Raw genomic sequence first — 16,014 nt, forward strand, 5'->3', positions numbered from 1 at the left:
GGGTTCCTTTTTATGGACCGTACCACATCACTCTCTAAACCAGGGAACTGTCACTTAGATTTTCTCTACCGCGTTAAAGAGCACGAAATACCAACTACTATGCATCAAGACAAGACTTTTTACTTCAAAATTACAATCCCACACACAGCCATTTAAACCCATATCGAGGCAAATATCCTAAATAACACTGCCTCCTGCCGCCCCCCTCCTCGGTCCCACCCCCCTCGCAGCTGTCGGGTGGTAACGGTTCAGCAGAAGAGGCTGCTGCCATTTTACACGGGGACAGCTAGCTAAATCACCAAAGTGATTGACCACAACTTATTGGCCTGTAGTAGTAAACTAGTTTTTCCAAGAAACACAGCGTCTCACTGTATCCAAACAAGCAACACGGCTTTTTGTTTTTAAGCACGAGTCATATAAACAGTGGCGTAAAAACACGGGTAAGTTGGTCAATCCCAAGTTGTCAACGGCTGTTGTAGCGAGCTAACGTTACCACAACAGACCCACGGTGTTTCAGTGTCAGCTAATGCTCCTGGTTGTGATGTGTAGACGCTGCTTGTACGGTCTGAACGGCGGTTTGATAATGTGACAGTAAGTTAATGTGTTGACAGAATTACGTCATGACAGAGTTGGTCTGGTTCTGCACAAGTGGGCTGCTGGCTGCTGTGTGTGTGCGCGTGTGTGTGTTTCAGGTGCTGTTTATTAGCCGACAACAACCTCTGCGGGGTTTTAGCCGAAGCTTTTTAAAAAGATTTATGGTTAACATACATAAATGTACATAAAAGAGGAGGAGGGTCTGACCGTGATGTCACCTAACGCGGAAGTCGCTCCCGTCACTCCTCCCTCTGTCCTGTCATCGCGGGCTCACATGCAGAAACCTTGCTAAAATATTAAGAAGCTGTTGTGCAACTGATCACAACAACTGGTCCAAATGCATACCAGCTGTCTACACACAAGCATTGTGATGATTGTGCAGGATGACCAGGATCTGTTTATCTAGTGTACGACAAGCACACACTTAATATTTCAACAAACCTGACAACCAGAGTGCTATATTATTACAGTGAGGCAGAATACCACTATGACATATGAGGGCCATACTGTAAGCATTCAACAGTCAAGCATCAAGCTGTTCACACTTTAAATGTGTCTTTGTTTGATAAAGGCAGCAGGCTATAGCATGCCTAACAGCTGTGCATTATTGGCTTTGTTCAATTTTAAAAAATCAGAGACAACAGAATGTGGTCTTCTTAACTTCGCTGTCACACTGACACCTCGCCTGTGACTTGGCTGCACGATCAGCTGGTTATTGTGCTGAGTGCCGGCCGGGCCAGCACGTTGTCCCACCTCTGTCCAGCCTCACATGTACTGTTTCAAGACAGCTGAATACATGTGGATTATTTAATCATCCAAATAATGTGCTCGTTGATGGATGGAAAATCTTTGTTTTGCTCATTCAGTTTTAAGATTGTAATCCCAAACTGTGAGGCAAAAAAACTTGTGCAGGTGTGTGTGTTTGGGCAGCTACAGAGTTAAGTTTAATACGCTTTTTAAGATACACATATTTTTTTACCAAGAAAAGCTTACTCAACACTGTTTTTAAGATTTATGCATTCTAGACAGGCAGTGCCACCCCAGCAGGGGACTGCTTCTAGTAGTTAGTTAGTTTGAGGTTATGTTTGGGGTTATTCACGGAAGTAGTTGTTATTAATTATTTTAATGTCAAGAGCATTTTATACAACTGAATGATAATACTGTATAATGGCATAATAATGCAAGCACAATCCTTGTACCAAATCAGGAACACACCCGACAGCCACTAGGCCTATTCCTTCTACTCTTGATTTGATGACTCTTCCTACCTCATAACCACCTGGACTGGAAAGAAATGTTGTAAATTTGATTATATATATATATATATATATATATTTGATTATTATCAAATTGTAAACAAAATCATCTGATTCTGATTAATATGTGATGTTAGAAAAAAAAAAAGTCTACGAGTCAGCCTTGTGATTTCTGGTACCTGAGCTGCTAGACTGAATGCAGTTCACAACAGACAAGAGTCACACAATGTTTGCTTTCCTTGATGGAAAATGAAATGTAGGTCAGCCTGAAAAGAATTGGTGAAGATGGCAGAGTGCACATTCAACTCAACTGCACAGAGAGTGAGTTGCAAAAACTCACCTACACTTAGCCGGCACTGGGTTTGCCCTCTTAGGGACATCATGTCAAAAAATATACAGTAAAGGTTTGAACCTGTCTGTTTTGTTTTTAAAAGAATGATTGAAGTGAAGTCTTAATTTCTTAATTATGTAAGGACAAAATTGAGAAGGTCTTGGTGATCAGTGGTTATTGGACAACCTTTGCTATTGCAGTTAGCTTTGAAATCAGATATGTATTCACGTCTTGGTTGTGAGAGCCCTTTTAATGTAATGTCAGTTAGTGTAAACCGCTGACATTTGCGTTTGTGTAATAAATTCATGGAGTAATATCTGATATGAACACACTCCAGCTTTGATGTTATAATGTTGAACATGAAAATAAACTGATGGCATGACTTGGTTCAGGGATATCATCGTGGTCTGACCCTGCTGCTCCCAAACAGAGCGACAGTGTGGAGGGTCAGTGCAGTGGGTTGGTTATGGCTGGGCTTCCCTCAGTGTGGATAGAGTGTGCTCTGCTAGGCCAACGGAGAAAAGCCATTACTGCAAACTGGAACCCTAGTGAATTGTTACACTGAGAGCACAGCGCATGCTCTGGGTTATTTCATGAAATAACAATTTTAATTTTAACTAATTTGGAAAAACTGAAGCAGTTGCTCAATCTGAATTTCTTATTAGAGAGTTTGAATGATTTATGTTTGTGTTCTGTTTGATTGCTTTAAGACATTTAAAAGGAGTTGACAACCCAATAACGCTGGTACCAGACATTGGTATTAACTCCATAAAACTACATAACTAAAGAAATTGTAACACTACTATCCATAAAAATGTCAGGTCTGTATAATAGGTGAAAATGAAAATTAGAAAGTTGTTGATATGGTGAAAACTGTATGGGGGGATTTACCTAACAGTGACAGAAAAATAAACTAACAGTGAATTAAGAGAAAAGTACAAGAGCCCTGAATAAAAAAAAAGTCTTGAGTGAAGTGGCAGTGACCAGGGAGCAGACCATTGATTTCACACAAAGTTGCAACCTCTGTTAACAGAAGTTCCTGTGATTAAATTCAGACAGTGGATATGGATGTTACACTGACGGAAGAACATGTACAAATTACAGGTAGGGTTTGTGATACCTGAGGTAGATGTTGTTAGATCTTTGCTGGAGTGAAACAATTAACTAAGCCATTGATAAGTGGATTTGTGATGGGGTTTATCCAGGATCACTTAAGGTAGCCTAAAGGGAGTAAGACTAATAGGATGTTTTTGTGTTGGTGGACTAGTCTGTCGTCAAGCTCTGCTGGCATAGTGTGAGTGACCACATGACTCAGCGAGGTAGAATAAGTTGCTCACTGGATGATGAATTTGAGGTGCAGTGGTTTGCAGGAAACGCAGTGAAAGCATTCTTCGGTAACCCTTTAATTTACAGACTGCTAATTATGTGATAATGTCAAGAAATAGCCAAGAAATTACAATTAATTGAGTCATAATGTCTAGAAATAGCCTAGAAATAACGGTCAATTTCAATTAAAGTAATGTTGAGAAATATAGCCAAGAAATAACGATTGATTGCGTAGAAATAGGCCAGAAATAACGGTCAATTGCAAGGACTTGGTGGAGAAAAATTCTGGCCTTTCCCAAAAAAATTTAAGCATTAAAAGCATGTGTAATAAGCCGGTGCATATTCTCATTTGCCCAGGTCATAGTATTTCAAAGGAGGTTAAATCGAAAGCAACTGGACTTAGTTATTTGTCTAGGAAATAACAAATAACTAAGTCCAGTTGCTTTCGATTTAACCTCCTTTGAAAAAGCATGTGTAATCTTTTGCCTTTATAAAAAAAACGTGACATTACTATGAAATTGACCGTTATTTTTTTTAGGCTATTTCTTGACATTACTTTGCAATTAATTGTTATTTCTTGGCTATTTCTTGATATTAGCACGTAATTAGTGGCCTGCAAATTAAAGGGTTACCCATGCTTCCTTGCATTATTGAAAACCTGTCCTGTAACGTAGATTATGTGCATATGTTGTTGTGCAGACCTGTTGAAGAATATGATCGCTAACTTGTTGGATTTGCTATAAAATTCGTTCACAATACTGCTGGTTAGCTCTTAAAGGGAGACAATTGTGCTATTGCGGCAATAACCGTTTGCGTAGCAAGCAGTCATGTTAACAGCTCTGTTGAGTTTTAAAATACATTTTACATAGTCTGTAAAAAAGGGCCGATCAGACACAATGCCACTGCAGTGAAGTGAAGCTCTACTACAGACTCTCTTTGGAGCTGTAGAATAAGTGAGAGCTGAACACAGATAGACTTAAAACAGAGCTTTCTCTGTAGTCAGACGCACAATAGCTGCTCAGCACAAGAGAGTTGAGGAGGAGACCATCATGGCTCCACAGCCACACTGGGGGACAGTAGTACACATGCACAACATCATTACTTTGCTTGGCATGGTGCAGCTAAAGAGACTGAGTCCACCTGGGTGACTGGGTCACTTGGATGCCACCCCATTGACACCCTGCGTGTGCTGCGCTCCACTGTTGGTTACAAGTTAATGTCTCTGTCAAATGTGTAAATATTTGTGTAGCATATTTTTGTTGTTGTTGTTTTGTTGTGCTCTCAGTTGTAATTGTGTGTGTTTGTGTGTGTTTGTGTGTGTTTCTGTGTATGATAGCGGTAGTAGTGCAAGGCCCTGGATGGATAGCCTGGACCCCGAAACCCTGTATGTGTCTCCAGAGCAGGCTGGACAGCCCACACTCCCCCTCCCTAACCTGGAAGTCTCCGGTGTGGCACTAGTGGGGTAAGAAGTCCATCAGTGCATGTGTACATACAACGCTGCAGACAGTACAGTACAGTAGGTCAGGGGGTTGAGGATGAAGCCCTCTTTTACAATCATAAAAAGCTAAAATGATCAAGGGGCACCAACACGTTAATTTTTATAAAGCGTTGTAGTGAGTTTCCAGGTTGACAGTGCATGAAAGTCAGACATTTCTCTGTTTTTGGTGCAACGTGTCTCATGCGGTTTAATTCAAGGGATTTTTAACACCGTCGAACAACAATTTACTATTTACAGCAGGCCGATGATTTTTCACGCTTGTTGTGCCGCTGTGGTCAGCCTGTTTTAGATCGCACATTTGGCTTACTGACATTTTCTACCTTCTGTCACACACACCTTTACTCAAGACGCACATCTGCGTCTAGAGATATGTGCACACACTCTTATGTCAAGAGCCGTTCTTGTTGTTTACTGAGGTATGTATGTTGGGTACTATTTATTATTTAGTTATTTTTGTTAGCGTGCAGTCAACAATTATTGGGGTTCACAGTGTATTTTGCAGTTCTTTTCTATCGATTGCCTCCATTTAGTCCAAAAAACTAAACAACAATCAAAATATCCGAACTGGTTCAGTTCTGCTAAACACCAGATGAGGGAATACCTTGTGAAGACTGGTGTTTATCCTCCAGTAGAGTTGTGCCAAGGGTGCCACAGGTGGCTCTCTGCTGGTTTTCTGTTGGTTATCTGAATGTATGTTGCACAATTGATAGGTGTCAATCTGTGCATCAAAAAAAGAATAAGATGTATTAAATGAATGAAAACCAAAATAAATATGCAGGTTATTGGAAAGGAGGTTCGCACGTGCGCATGTCCAGTGTTATATTACATACATTCCCTGAGTTAATCTAATTTCATAGATATGTTGACGTGTATGTTCGCGTGAGTTTGTGTGTGCACTGTGTGGTGGACAAAGACCAAAGCCAGTGTCATTTGACATTGTTTTTACACACACAAGTCACACACCAACCAGTGCAGCCTGCAGGACAACAGGGCAAACACAACCCCCCTCAGGCCGGAACCTAATTGTTAGCCCCCGTTGTGCCTAGTCCAGGGATTAGCTACTGGCTGGGGAGTACTATTCACTCCCTCTTTCATTCCCTCTGCCCACTGGGCCTTATCACCATCAATCTGACACCCTGTTTATCTGATGCTGCAGCCAGATCTGCTGGCCTTGGAGAAATGTTCACAAAGGCCGTGGATCATCAGCACTTTGATTGTGGGACCCCAAATGGCCATTACTCTCTCTGGCCCCAGTGATCCCCGCAGCACTCTGTCTCTATGATCCCAATGCAGCGGTTAGTCCCAGTCGCAGAACCTGGAAAGCCGACCTGAAGGCCTGTCACTTTGTGTCTGTCATTTGTACTCTTCTTCCATCTCAGACAAAGGTGTTTCCTCAGGCGCATTTTGTTTGTCGTATTTGTTGCTCCAGTGGAGGGGTTCTCCACGTGGATTGATTTTGTCACGGCACAACTGTTTCTCTCTGACTTTTTCTGTTGGCTGTCTTTGCAATACCAGTCGCCAGGGACTTACCATTTATGCTCTGGAGTTTACAACCACCACCACCACTGTCTGATCTCGCTATAAATTCATCTTTGTTGCGAAGAAAACAAACAAGTTTTTCCACCATGGCTTCTTTTAAGTTGGATTTCCTGCCTGAGATGATGGTGGACCACTGCTCTTTGAATTCCAGTCCTGTGTAAGTAACTCACTATGGCCAGCTTTGTGAGTATTTCACGTTCTGTAAAGTTTCTAGATATCATCCAGAAAGGTTGCGTCTGTGTTAAGGATGGTCTTTGTGGTTTAGTTTGTAATCAGCAATAATCATGTGCGGCCGTGTTGGAATTTGTCAGGGTGATAACAGGCCTGTGAATGAGATGTCCACCTTTATTTGATCACTTGCTGTCTCGTTGTGGTGTTGTCATGGTCAAATATTCTTGATGAATAGCTGAGCTATTGAATGTTGATTTGATTTGAGTTATTTTCTTCTGTTGTAAAACCTTTCAAGTTTTTAAACCAAATCAGCTTTGATTCCAATATCAGATTGAACTTTTGGCTGGGATGTTGAATCTGTTTTTCTGTATGATCAGCACTGTTTACCCTTTCCAGTAATGTGTTCCTTCTGTGCCAATTGACGTGTTAGAAAGAAATCCCTCGAAAATATAGTCAGATCCAGTGTATGCAGGTTTTTTTTTTTTATCTGCAAAGCTCTTCACTCTGGTTGGTTGGGATGGTTCCTTCCTGTACCTTGTTTTTTCTCTGATTCTGGTTCCAGTTCAAATTCATTTGGAAACCCATCTCTGATCCATGTTATTTGTGCATGAAACAACAGTGATCTTTTGTTTTTCTGAGCTTTGTGTTTAATGGGCTGCTCTGACGAATGATACTTAAAATGCAACCACAATTGCCACATTATTAATATTTTTTCACCCAAAATAAATCCTTTTGAGCTGATTTGCTTTGTCATTCCTGGCGTACTGTCGCAGTGTGTAAGTGTAGAGCTTATTTTGATATCAAGGTGCTATTTGATCAATTAAACATGTCTGCTGGTACAGCTGAATGTCAGGTCATGATATAAAGATATCCAGGATGAGCGAGGATTCATTGTTTAACAAAAACACCAGCTTTTCTGTACTATGAAACCAGTGGCAACAGCACACACAGATACTACAAACACATTAATAATGTCACTAAGAAATTGTGATGCTCTGTCACCAGTTTGAACTCATTTAGCAGTATGGTTAACTTAATGATATGTGAAAAATATATGAAAACTGACAAAGTTGTGTGTAATTTTTTCTTACATATTCAGATTCACAGACCCACACAATTAGATAAATGAGTCATCCACTAGAATTGTTCATTAACATAAAATTGAGGCTAAAATATTGAGTCACAAGTCAGCTAAACAATGGTGCTCCATAACCGTGTCAGAGGTGTTATTTTTTCAGGCTGGGAAGACGCATCCAGACATTATGTCACTATGACATCAGATCGAACCTCAGTCCCTGCTCACCTGTCTTTGCTGGGCAAGTGGCTGTTGACAAAGATTCACCTGATGCTCAGAAATAATCCAGATAAGCTGCGGGAAATTTACCGTATGTGTAACGATCATAATATACTGACCTATACAAAGAGGTATAGACAGCAATATTTGAATAAGATATTAATCAGACACAACAAAATTATCTTGGTTCAGGCTGGTTTTGAGAAGATGAATATTGCATCCAATCCAGCATCGAGAAGCCACCCATCTGACCTATGGCACTGGGTACAAATAAATCATTCACAAAGGTTGCCAGTGGGGGGCAATACAAAAATGATGGACTCATGTCCTCTGCATCTATTTACTCCACAAAGGTCAAAAATGGCTGCCAAATTATATAAAATGTCATAACAAACACTGAGTATCTCATCTTGTGTGAGATATTGGGTAATGTATAGGAATACACAGGTGGGAAAGATTCCTCCATCCTCTTTATTGGGTGTCACATTGCTGAATAAAGCAAGAAGTGGGGGTGGATCCAAACATCCGTATATTAGATAAAGTATTTAAATTGACCAACACTACTTACGGGGGCTTATCTCTCCTGTGTTGTTGTCTTACATGTGTTTTTAAAACTCATTCATAGATGATAATACTTTTGTGAAAATATATGATCAGAGTATAATTTGTTGATGATGTTGGACTACAGTTGTTTAGAAAGATGTTTGAATGTGAATTTGAGTAGCCAAACTTAACACAGGAAATTACTTATCATCCATTTAATTTTGCCATGGTTGAAACACTCAAACTATATTGTAAATAGGAACATAGAGGGAAAGAGCGTGGAAGAGAGAGGCAGTGCTCATGGGAGTTTCCAAAACTCAGCAGCATAATTTAGGGATATTTATGGCTCATCTCAGCTATCCCTGAGGATGGAGGACAGTTTTAATCTTGCATCTTTTTAAGCTTGATCTTAAATGTAGAGAGGATGTTGCCCTCCCAGACAGAGTCTGATAGCTGAAGGCTCTGCCTCTTCCAAACTAAGGAGCATTTTGCCCAAGTACCTAACGCACCGCTTGAGGAACTAAAAGGTCCCTGTGGGCCATTGTTGTCTGTGTTTCCACTGCAGCCTAAAGTCTCAGTAAGGCTATGCAATCAGGGCCATCACGTATGGAAATGAAATGGAGGTATTTTTTGTAGTCCTATTGAAGTTTTATAACTTGTCCCAGACCTGTTTGGCTTGTTGATATTTTGGCGTAAACCTTTTTGTTGCGGGTTGCCAGTTCCAGTTGCTGCTGGATGTCATCTTCTGCCAAATGCACTTTGTCCTCTGTCCATCAGTCCTTGTCCATCTGTCATACATTGTACACTTTCGTTTGGGAGTCCATGTCGAACCACACTGAAAATGGAGTCTCAAACAAAACAAATCAGTCAGTTGCAGCAGCGGCTTTTAAAAACAGGGTGAAATAAAATTCACTGAGTACTTAACCAATCAGAGATTTAATCTCTGCAGGCCTGAACTGTCAACCCTCCAACCAGGGACTTCTTTGGGGGTACATCATCTACCCCAGAATTAAATTTAGACCATTTCCTGCAGTCGAAATGCAGATAGTTCCTGATAGGATCCTAGTTTTTTGGAAAAGTTCCTGCTGTGGAATGAGGCTGTAGACCTGCATGTAAAGAGCAGAGTGCTCTCGTGTGGTAGCAGGGTACTATGAGCTCTTGAAGATATGATGATGTAGTCTGATCATTGCAGGGTTTGTGATTTAGGAAGCTATACACAGAAGAGATGAGCTACAACATTTTGAATCAACCACAGGATTGTTGTCGGGACATACTGATATTACAGTACAGGTGAAAGGAGAATATCCCAGAGATGTGTTCAGTGCAGACTGCAAAGAAGCTGCAAGATGTATTAGTTGACAAAGGAGTGGTAATGTAGCACTGTGTAATAAATCCAAATATTTTTTACATTAAAAAAAAGGAAACTCTGAGAATTCAATTTCCAAAGTAACATCTGGACAAGCCTGTTGTTTTGGAAACAAGTACTTTGAATGGACAAAGTTAAACTGAGCCCTGTGGAGTTGCCAGTTAATCTAACTTGAACATGTTTCTGGACTGTGGGAAGAATCCACATGCATGCAGATAAGAACATTATCATGATGATGTTTGACAGACCTGACCCACCAATGTCTGTTTTCAGGCAGCTGGATCCTTAAACATGGAATAAGAGTGGTGATTGTGTTACATTTATTTATTTAACTCATTTGATTGATAGACACATTGCGGGTCATGTCATTACAGGTCATGTCATCCTCCGGCCACACGACAGTGCCAAACAAAAACAAAAGAGGGAGTAGAACTGACCACTCCAGAAAAAATGTGCTTTTCTGTCTTTCTTTTCTCTGCTCTGCCCTCTGTGTCAGTGTTTGTTTGTATGAGGGCTCTATACACACACACACACAGGATGTGCAGCAGGTCAGAGCAGAGGCTATTGTGTAGAAAATGAAATGGACTTGGTGGTGGTTAGCTTGGCTAGGTGTCGATAAAGACAACATCTGTCAACCACATGCTCAACAAAAGCTGCCAGGGAGACGATACTTGAATCAGACATCTGTTAAACAAACACAGTGATAACTACTGAGATGTCTTCAACGAGTGTCGACTCGCCGCCCTCCCCCCGCCTTAATCCACAGTAGGTATATTTTAGAAATATATATAATCAAGAGACCTACCAGCCCCTATTCTCTGCTGGTAGCTGCCTCGTGGTGTCTCTAGAGAGGACAGCGGAGCAGACAAAAGTTGGGAAGTACTTTATAAAAAAGCTAAAAGCCTTTGTGTCCAATGCAGTTGAGGGGCTTTTGGTAAGCATTAATCAGTCTAAGCCAAATGTACGTTAAGTTTGTAATTGTGTTTTCTTTTACTTAACTACTTGGCCATTATCAGAAGCAAGTTTAAACAGTTAAACGGGATGTAAAAATATAGCATCCATTGTTATTGCTGTTCATTATCAACTCCACATTGTTGCATCGCATTGCTTTAGAATAAAGGTGCAGTATCCAGAGCAAGTAGCAGATGATTTCCTGACCTTGATATTGCTATGTGATGTTTTGTGCTAAGGCACCAGGTGGGTGGTTTCTCCATCTGAATCTAGGCAGAGACCGTTGTTGGTGTTTAGGTGTAAAATGAGTTGCACCAAGAATAAACTCGTCAGAACCACATATTTCTCTCGCATGACATCCCTCCACTGCAGCTTGTGGTGATTTTGCAAGCAGGAGCAAATATTTTTGGATAGATTGAGTGTCAATAAACATTTTCCAACCAGAATATGCAGATAAGGCAGTACAAGCATTATAGTTTATTGTCAGTTAAGTTTGGACTATTCCGGAAATGACATTAATCTACTCTAATGCAGCTGTTGATTAACAGGAGCTCATTGATCCTGTGTTTCATGCTTAGTTTTCAAATTGCATCATGATACATAACATGTTAAACTATGATGTCACAGCTACAGTAGTGCTAAGACTGAAGGAGAAGTGGATTGATTGGGGTGTGGTTATTTATTGTTTTGTCATATTTCCTTCGGACCAGGGAACTGCAGGCAACTTGTCCAGCAGTTTAGGCCAGTGATGACAACATGCGCTACCTATCTATGGAGCTGTGGAGCTTTGCCAATATTTAACCTAGAAACATCATTCAAACCTCAAATGATGAACATCTCCTCTGACTTCTGTCACCTACATAGAGTCTTATTTTGTTTTTGGGGTTCATCCTGTGTAAAAACTCTAGAGACTGTTGTGCGTGAAAATCCAGGAGGTGATCATATTCAGGAAACCTCAAACCAGTCACAGTCGGTCACTGAGACTTGTTATTCCTCATTCTGAAGCTCCTCATCTCTATCTGCTGAATCTTATACATTGAACTGCCACCACATAATTTGCTCCTTGAATAACTGCATGAATAAGCAGGTGAACAGGTGTTCCTGACAGTCTGTTATGTACAGTCCAGTGATTTGCCACTTGGGCTTGAATGTGGGAGTGTAGGGATCACACCTCAGCGGAACAGCTGTTGTGTACTATTATTTGCAGTTAATTATAATGTGTCTTTTTGTGTACATGTGTGCTGTGATTCCATATAATTGGTTTCCATAGTTTCTGATCTTCCCTGCTTCCCCTTTTTATTTAGTTTCTGTGTTCGTATGTGCAGAATAACTATGTATTTATAGGACCACTAAAATTGCTAAGACGCTGAACTTAAAGCATGTATACAGTTAACCGGCTAGCTGATAGAGAGAGTTGTATAGGTTTAAGTCAGAGATGGAAATGGTGGCTGTACAGCTGCAGTGATGAATCTCAGATCTTGTACGGCTTTATAAAAATTTCCTTCAAATTTTTCTCCATGGATGCTATGTGTTTTCAGTATGCCAGGTCTTCTAAATTTAAACTTGTTGCCTTTTCTGTTAAATAATGATTGGCACTGCAGTAAGGACTGGGTGATTTTTGTAGTTCTCCCTTATGGTTGTGAGGTTACTTTGCTACAAGAAAAATTGAAGCTGCCTGTGAATTTATCCCATGTATTTTACTGTAATACTTGTGCTGGGAGAGCTCTGCAAATAGTTCCTCTCTTTCTTTGGCTCTCTGTATCTGTCTGCTGTTGCTGTTTACGGACAAGTCCAAAGGATTGTACGGGGAAGCAGGACGGGTGGAGTGTGCATACTGAGCATAACTGGCATCTTAGTCAGAAGATGACTGGGCCAAAAGATTGTGAACATGAGAAGGTCCGGCAAACTCATGTTCTGGTGCACTAAACAAGGCCAGCAACATGTCCACTTACTGTAATACCGTTTTAGCATGTTTACCATCTAGGAAATCTCCTGCATGAAGAGATGGAAGTTCTCACTGACCACTAAGTGACTGGCTTGTCCACGGTGTTGTCAAAAGACGAGGTGACAAGCATTTTTGACATAAATCAAATTCTTAGGGGTCATCACAGCTAGAGTTCATGAATAAGGGAGTCCTCATACTGAGACACTTAAGGCAGGAGATTGGTACGGGGGCGCAGTACCTGGCTGTTGCAAATGTGGATGAGAAAGCAGAGGAGGGAGAAGGACACTGGGAGTTAATTGCACATGTTGAGGAGAGAGGCTACCTGCTTTGGTCTGAGAGTAGAAAGGCATCAGGTAAAGAATCTGAGGGTGTGCTGCTGTCTCGTAATGTGTTTAGCAGTACTTCTTCATCCTTCTGTGACCCTGGCTCACGGGAAGAAACATAGAGGTGTCAGAAAACATCTATGAGCTTGCAAAGGTGTGTGGGATTACCTGACTTCATGGTCGGAGGAATTTCCAACTCTGAACCACACGTGCTGCAGTTACATGTGTCGAGGAGAAAGTTGTAGTGGAGGGAAACATGCACAGCTTGAAGGCCATGCTGGAGTTTAACAGGAATCTGGCTCCATTCAGATCAGTGAACCTGACATCCCTCTCACTCACAGCAGTGATCATCAGCTTCAGATTACGTTGTCAGTTAAACGTAAATCTTCAGCTGTTTGGGAACACTTTAAACTGAGTGATGAAAATAAAACAGCAGGGTGCCAAATGTGCGATATTAGGTTTTCACTACCACTGAAGCTCCAGAGGCCAAAAATGGACATCTGTAATGTCATTAAATGTTACCGTTTGTGGTTTGTGACAGCTGGAATAGCTTGTAGCTGTGTGCTACACACACAGCATTTACGAGGGCTAACATTAGTTTGATTAGGCTAATATAGCAACAACTTGTAACGCGAGTAGTTCTCACAGCATTAGCAGGTTGTTAAAGTCTGTTTTAAAAAAACCACTGACTTTTACAGAGAGTGTTTTCACGCTACTGATCACAGTGACTGTATGGTGCAGCCTCAGTAGTTTTCTTTTTCTTTGCTGGTATTACATTTGCTATTGAGAAACACTGATTTGTATTGTGATATCCCCACATCAGTGAACTCACAGGCAGTGCCTCAGAGACAAGGATGATGGTGGACATTGATGGACAGTTACATCTGACATTTGGATTTGAAGAAGCACATGGAGTTTCTCCAGTGAGGCATTAAAGATGTGTGTGAATGGACACAGCTGAGCAGCACAGTGCTTCAGGGTGGATGGAGAGACAGAGTCAGAGTCAGCTGCTAAAAAGGCCTTATAAGACCTGGTTGACCTGTTGACACCTGCTTTAAAATGTATCTTTATTGATCACTTGTGATTAGATCTCACTTTCTGCTTTATTTGCAATTAAAGCAGGTGTGTCTTGAGCAAACTAGTGAATGAGTTAAAGTGCTGCACAGCTCTCATAATGAAATGAAGTAAAACATTTTCAGTTCAATGCACTGATGTTTGTCTTTTGCAGTGGGAAGAAGATGAACGGGTCTCTGGACCATCCCGACCAACCCGACGTTGATGCCATTAAGATGTTTGTGGGACAGATCCCACGGTCCTGGTCTGAAGAACAGCTTCGTGAGCTATTTGAGCCTTATGGAGCAGTCTATGAGATTAATGTGCTGCGAGACCGCAGCCAGAATCCACCACAGAGCAAAGGTCAGCCTGGAGTAACACACCACACATCACACACACACAAATAAGAGACATAATGCACGATAGCATTAATGTAACCCCTAAATCTTGCAGTATAGTGCACATGTTGAACCACATAGAAACCAGATGAACTTTGGCAATGTCGGTGTTGCTCAGACTCACCACATCAAACAGCCTCTAGTGCTCTTTTTGTTGTCCTCTGTCAATCTGAGGCACAAGGTTTTGGTTTGTGTTTTTGTGTGTTCAGCATGTCTTTGTTACATGTTTACATGTATCATGATTGATAAATTCCAGCACCATTTTCCTGTCAAATCAGTCAATAGAGCCAGATCAGTCTCTAAATGAGGAAGTGCACACAGAAGGTTTCACAAATGTATTTTGGGATTTATATGTAAATGGCTCTCCACAAAACATTTTGCACAAAAACCTTTGTTGTTCTATATAAACACGTATACATTTTTGATGAAAACTGCATAGTATTTTTTTTTTTACATTTATGTAGAACAACATTGTGTACTGTGTAGGGGTGTGTCTGACTAAGGATTTTCATAGTTGAATCTCGTTGGAGTTATTCACATATTAATGCCAGAATATATTTGTGAATCTTTCCGTGTGCGTTTATTCATGACTTTTTTAATGGCTTCATAGTAGTTTAGTGATACTGGTACTACTCCTATGGCTTTTAGCATATCCTCTATATAGTAGATTTATTGTTTTACAAATTAAATTTAGTAACTCAGTGAGGTGTATGACACAGATGTCTCTTTCCCTTCCTGGCAGGCTGCTGTTTTATAACATATTATACTCGCAAGTCAGCCTTGGAAGCACAGAACGCTCTGCACAACATGAAGATTTTGCCTGGGGTAGGTGTCCTCCATCTGCACTTCCAATCTTGAGAATCTTGTCAAAATAAGCTCCGAATTGCACGAGGTACACCAACAGGCACAACCATAAAAGGCTCCAGATTCAGCATGTTACATATGATGCAAAGTGGCCAGACAGTGGCGCTGTGGCACTTGTTAACTAAAGTTTGCTCCAAGTGACATACATCATCTGCCCATGCCATTGTTTAGAGAGCAGGGCAGCTAATGGCAGATGTATAACGTGCAGTAACTTAATAATAATAAGATTACAAATTTGCTGAACACAAATTAACATCTAGTGAACACATGGCAAAATTAACACAGGAAGTAGCTCCACATTAACGAGGATACATGTCTCTGTCGTGTCTGTATATATTTTTTGTGTAATCAGCCTCCTGAGCATTTTAATCAGCCAATGCCAAAAAAAAAGATGAAAGTGAATAATTGACATCAATCCACCTGATGAATGGTTCTTTGGATACATCACAGTGCCTTACTGTTCTCCCAATGTTGTCTGCAATAAGTAGTGCAATGTGACCTTACCAGGAGATAAGATTTTTATATAGATACAGATGGGGCTGTCTTTGTGTGGTGTTCAGTT

General features: G+C 40.8%; 1 protein-coding gene across 2 annotated transcripts in view; it reads left to right on the forward strand.

Moving 5' to 3' along the window:
- Nucleotides 1-246: 246 nt before the first annotated feature.
- The window catches only part of celf1 (cugbp, Elav-like family member 1), a 29,971-nt gene continuing 14,203 nt past the window's right edge, over nt 247-16,014 (forward strand). For both annotated transcript variants that reach the window (XM_084001437.1, XM_084001438.1), the window contains exons 1-4: nt 247-440; nt 4,844-4,969; nt 14,366-14,553; nt 15,331-15,413. In XM_084001437.1, coding sequence (XP_083857563.1) covers nt 4,866-4,969; nt 14,366-14,553; nt 15,331-15,413 — 375 coding nt within the window. In that variant the 5' untranslated portion in view covers nt 247-440; nt 4,844-4,865. The remainder of the gene's footprint in view (nt 441-4,843; nt 4,970-14,365; nt 14,554-15,330; nt 15,414-16,014) is intronic.

This window comes from Trachurus trachurus, assembly GCF_905171665.1.
Source record: "Trachurus trachurus genome assembly, chromosome: 3".
Taxonomy (NCBI): Eukaryota; Metazoa; Chordata; class Actinopteri; order Carangiformes; family Carangidae; genus Trachurus; species Trachurus trachurus.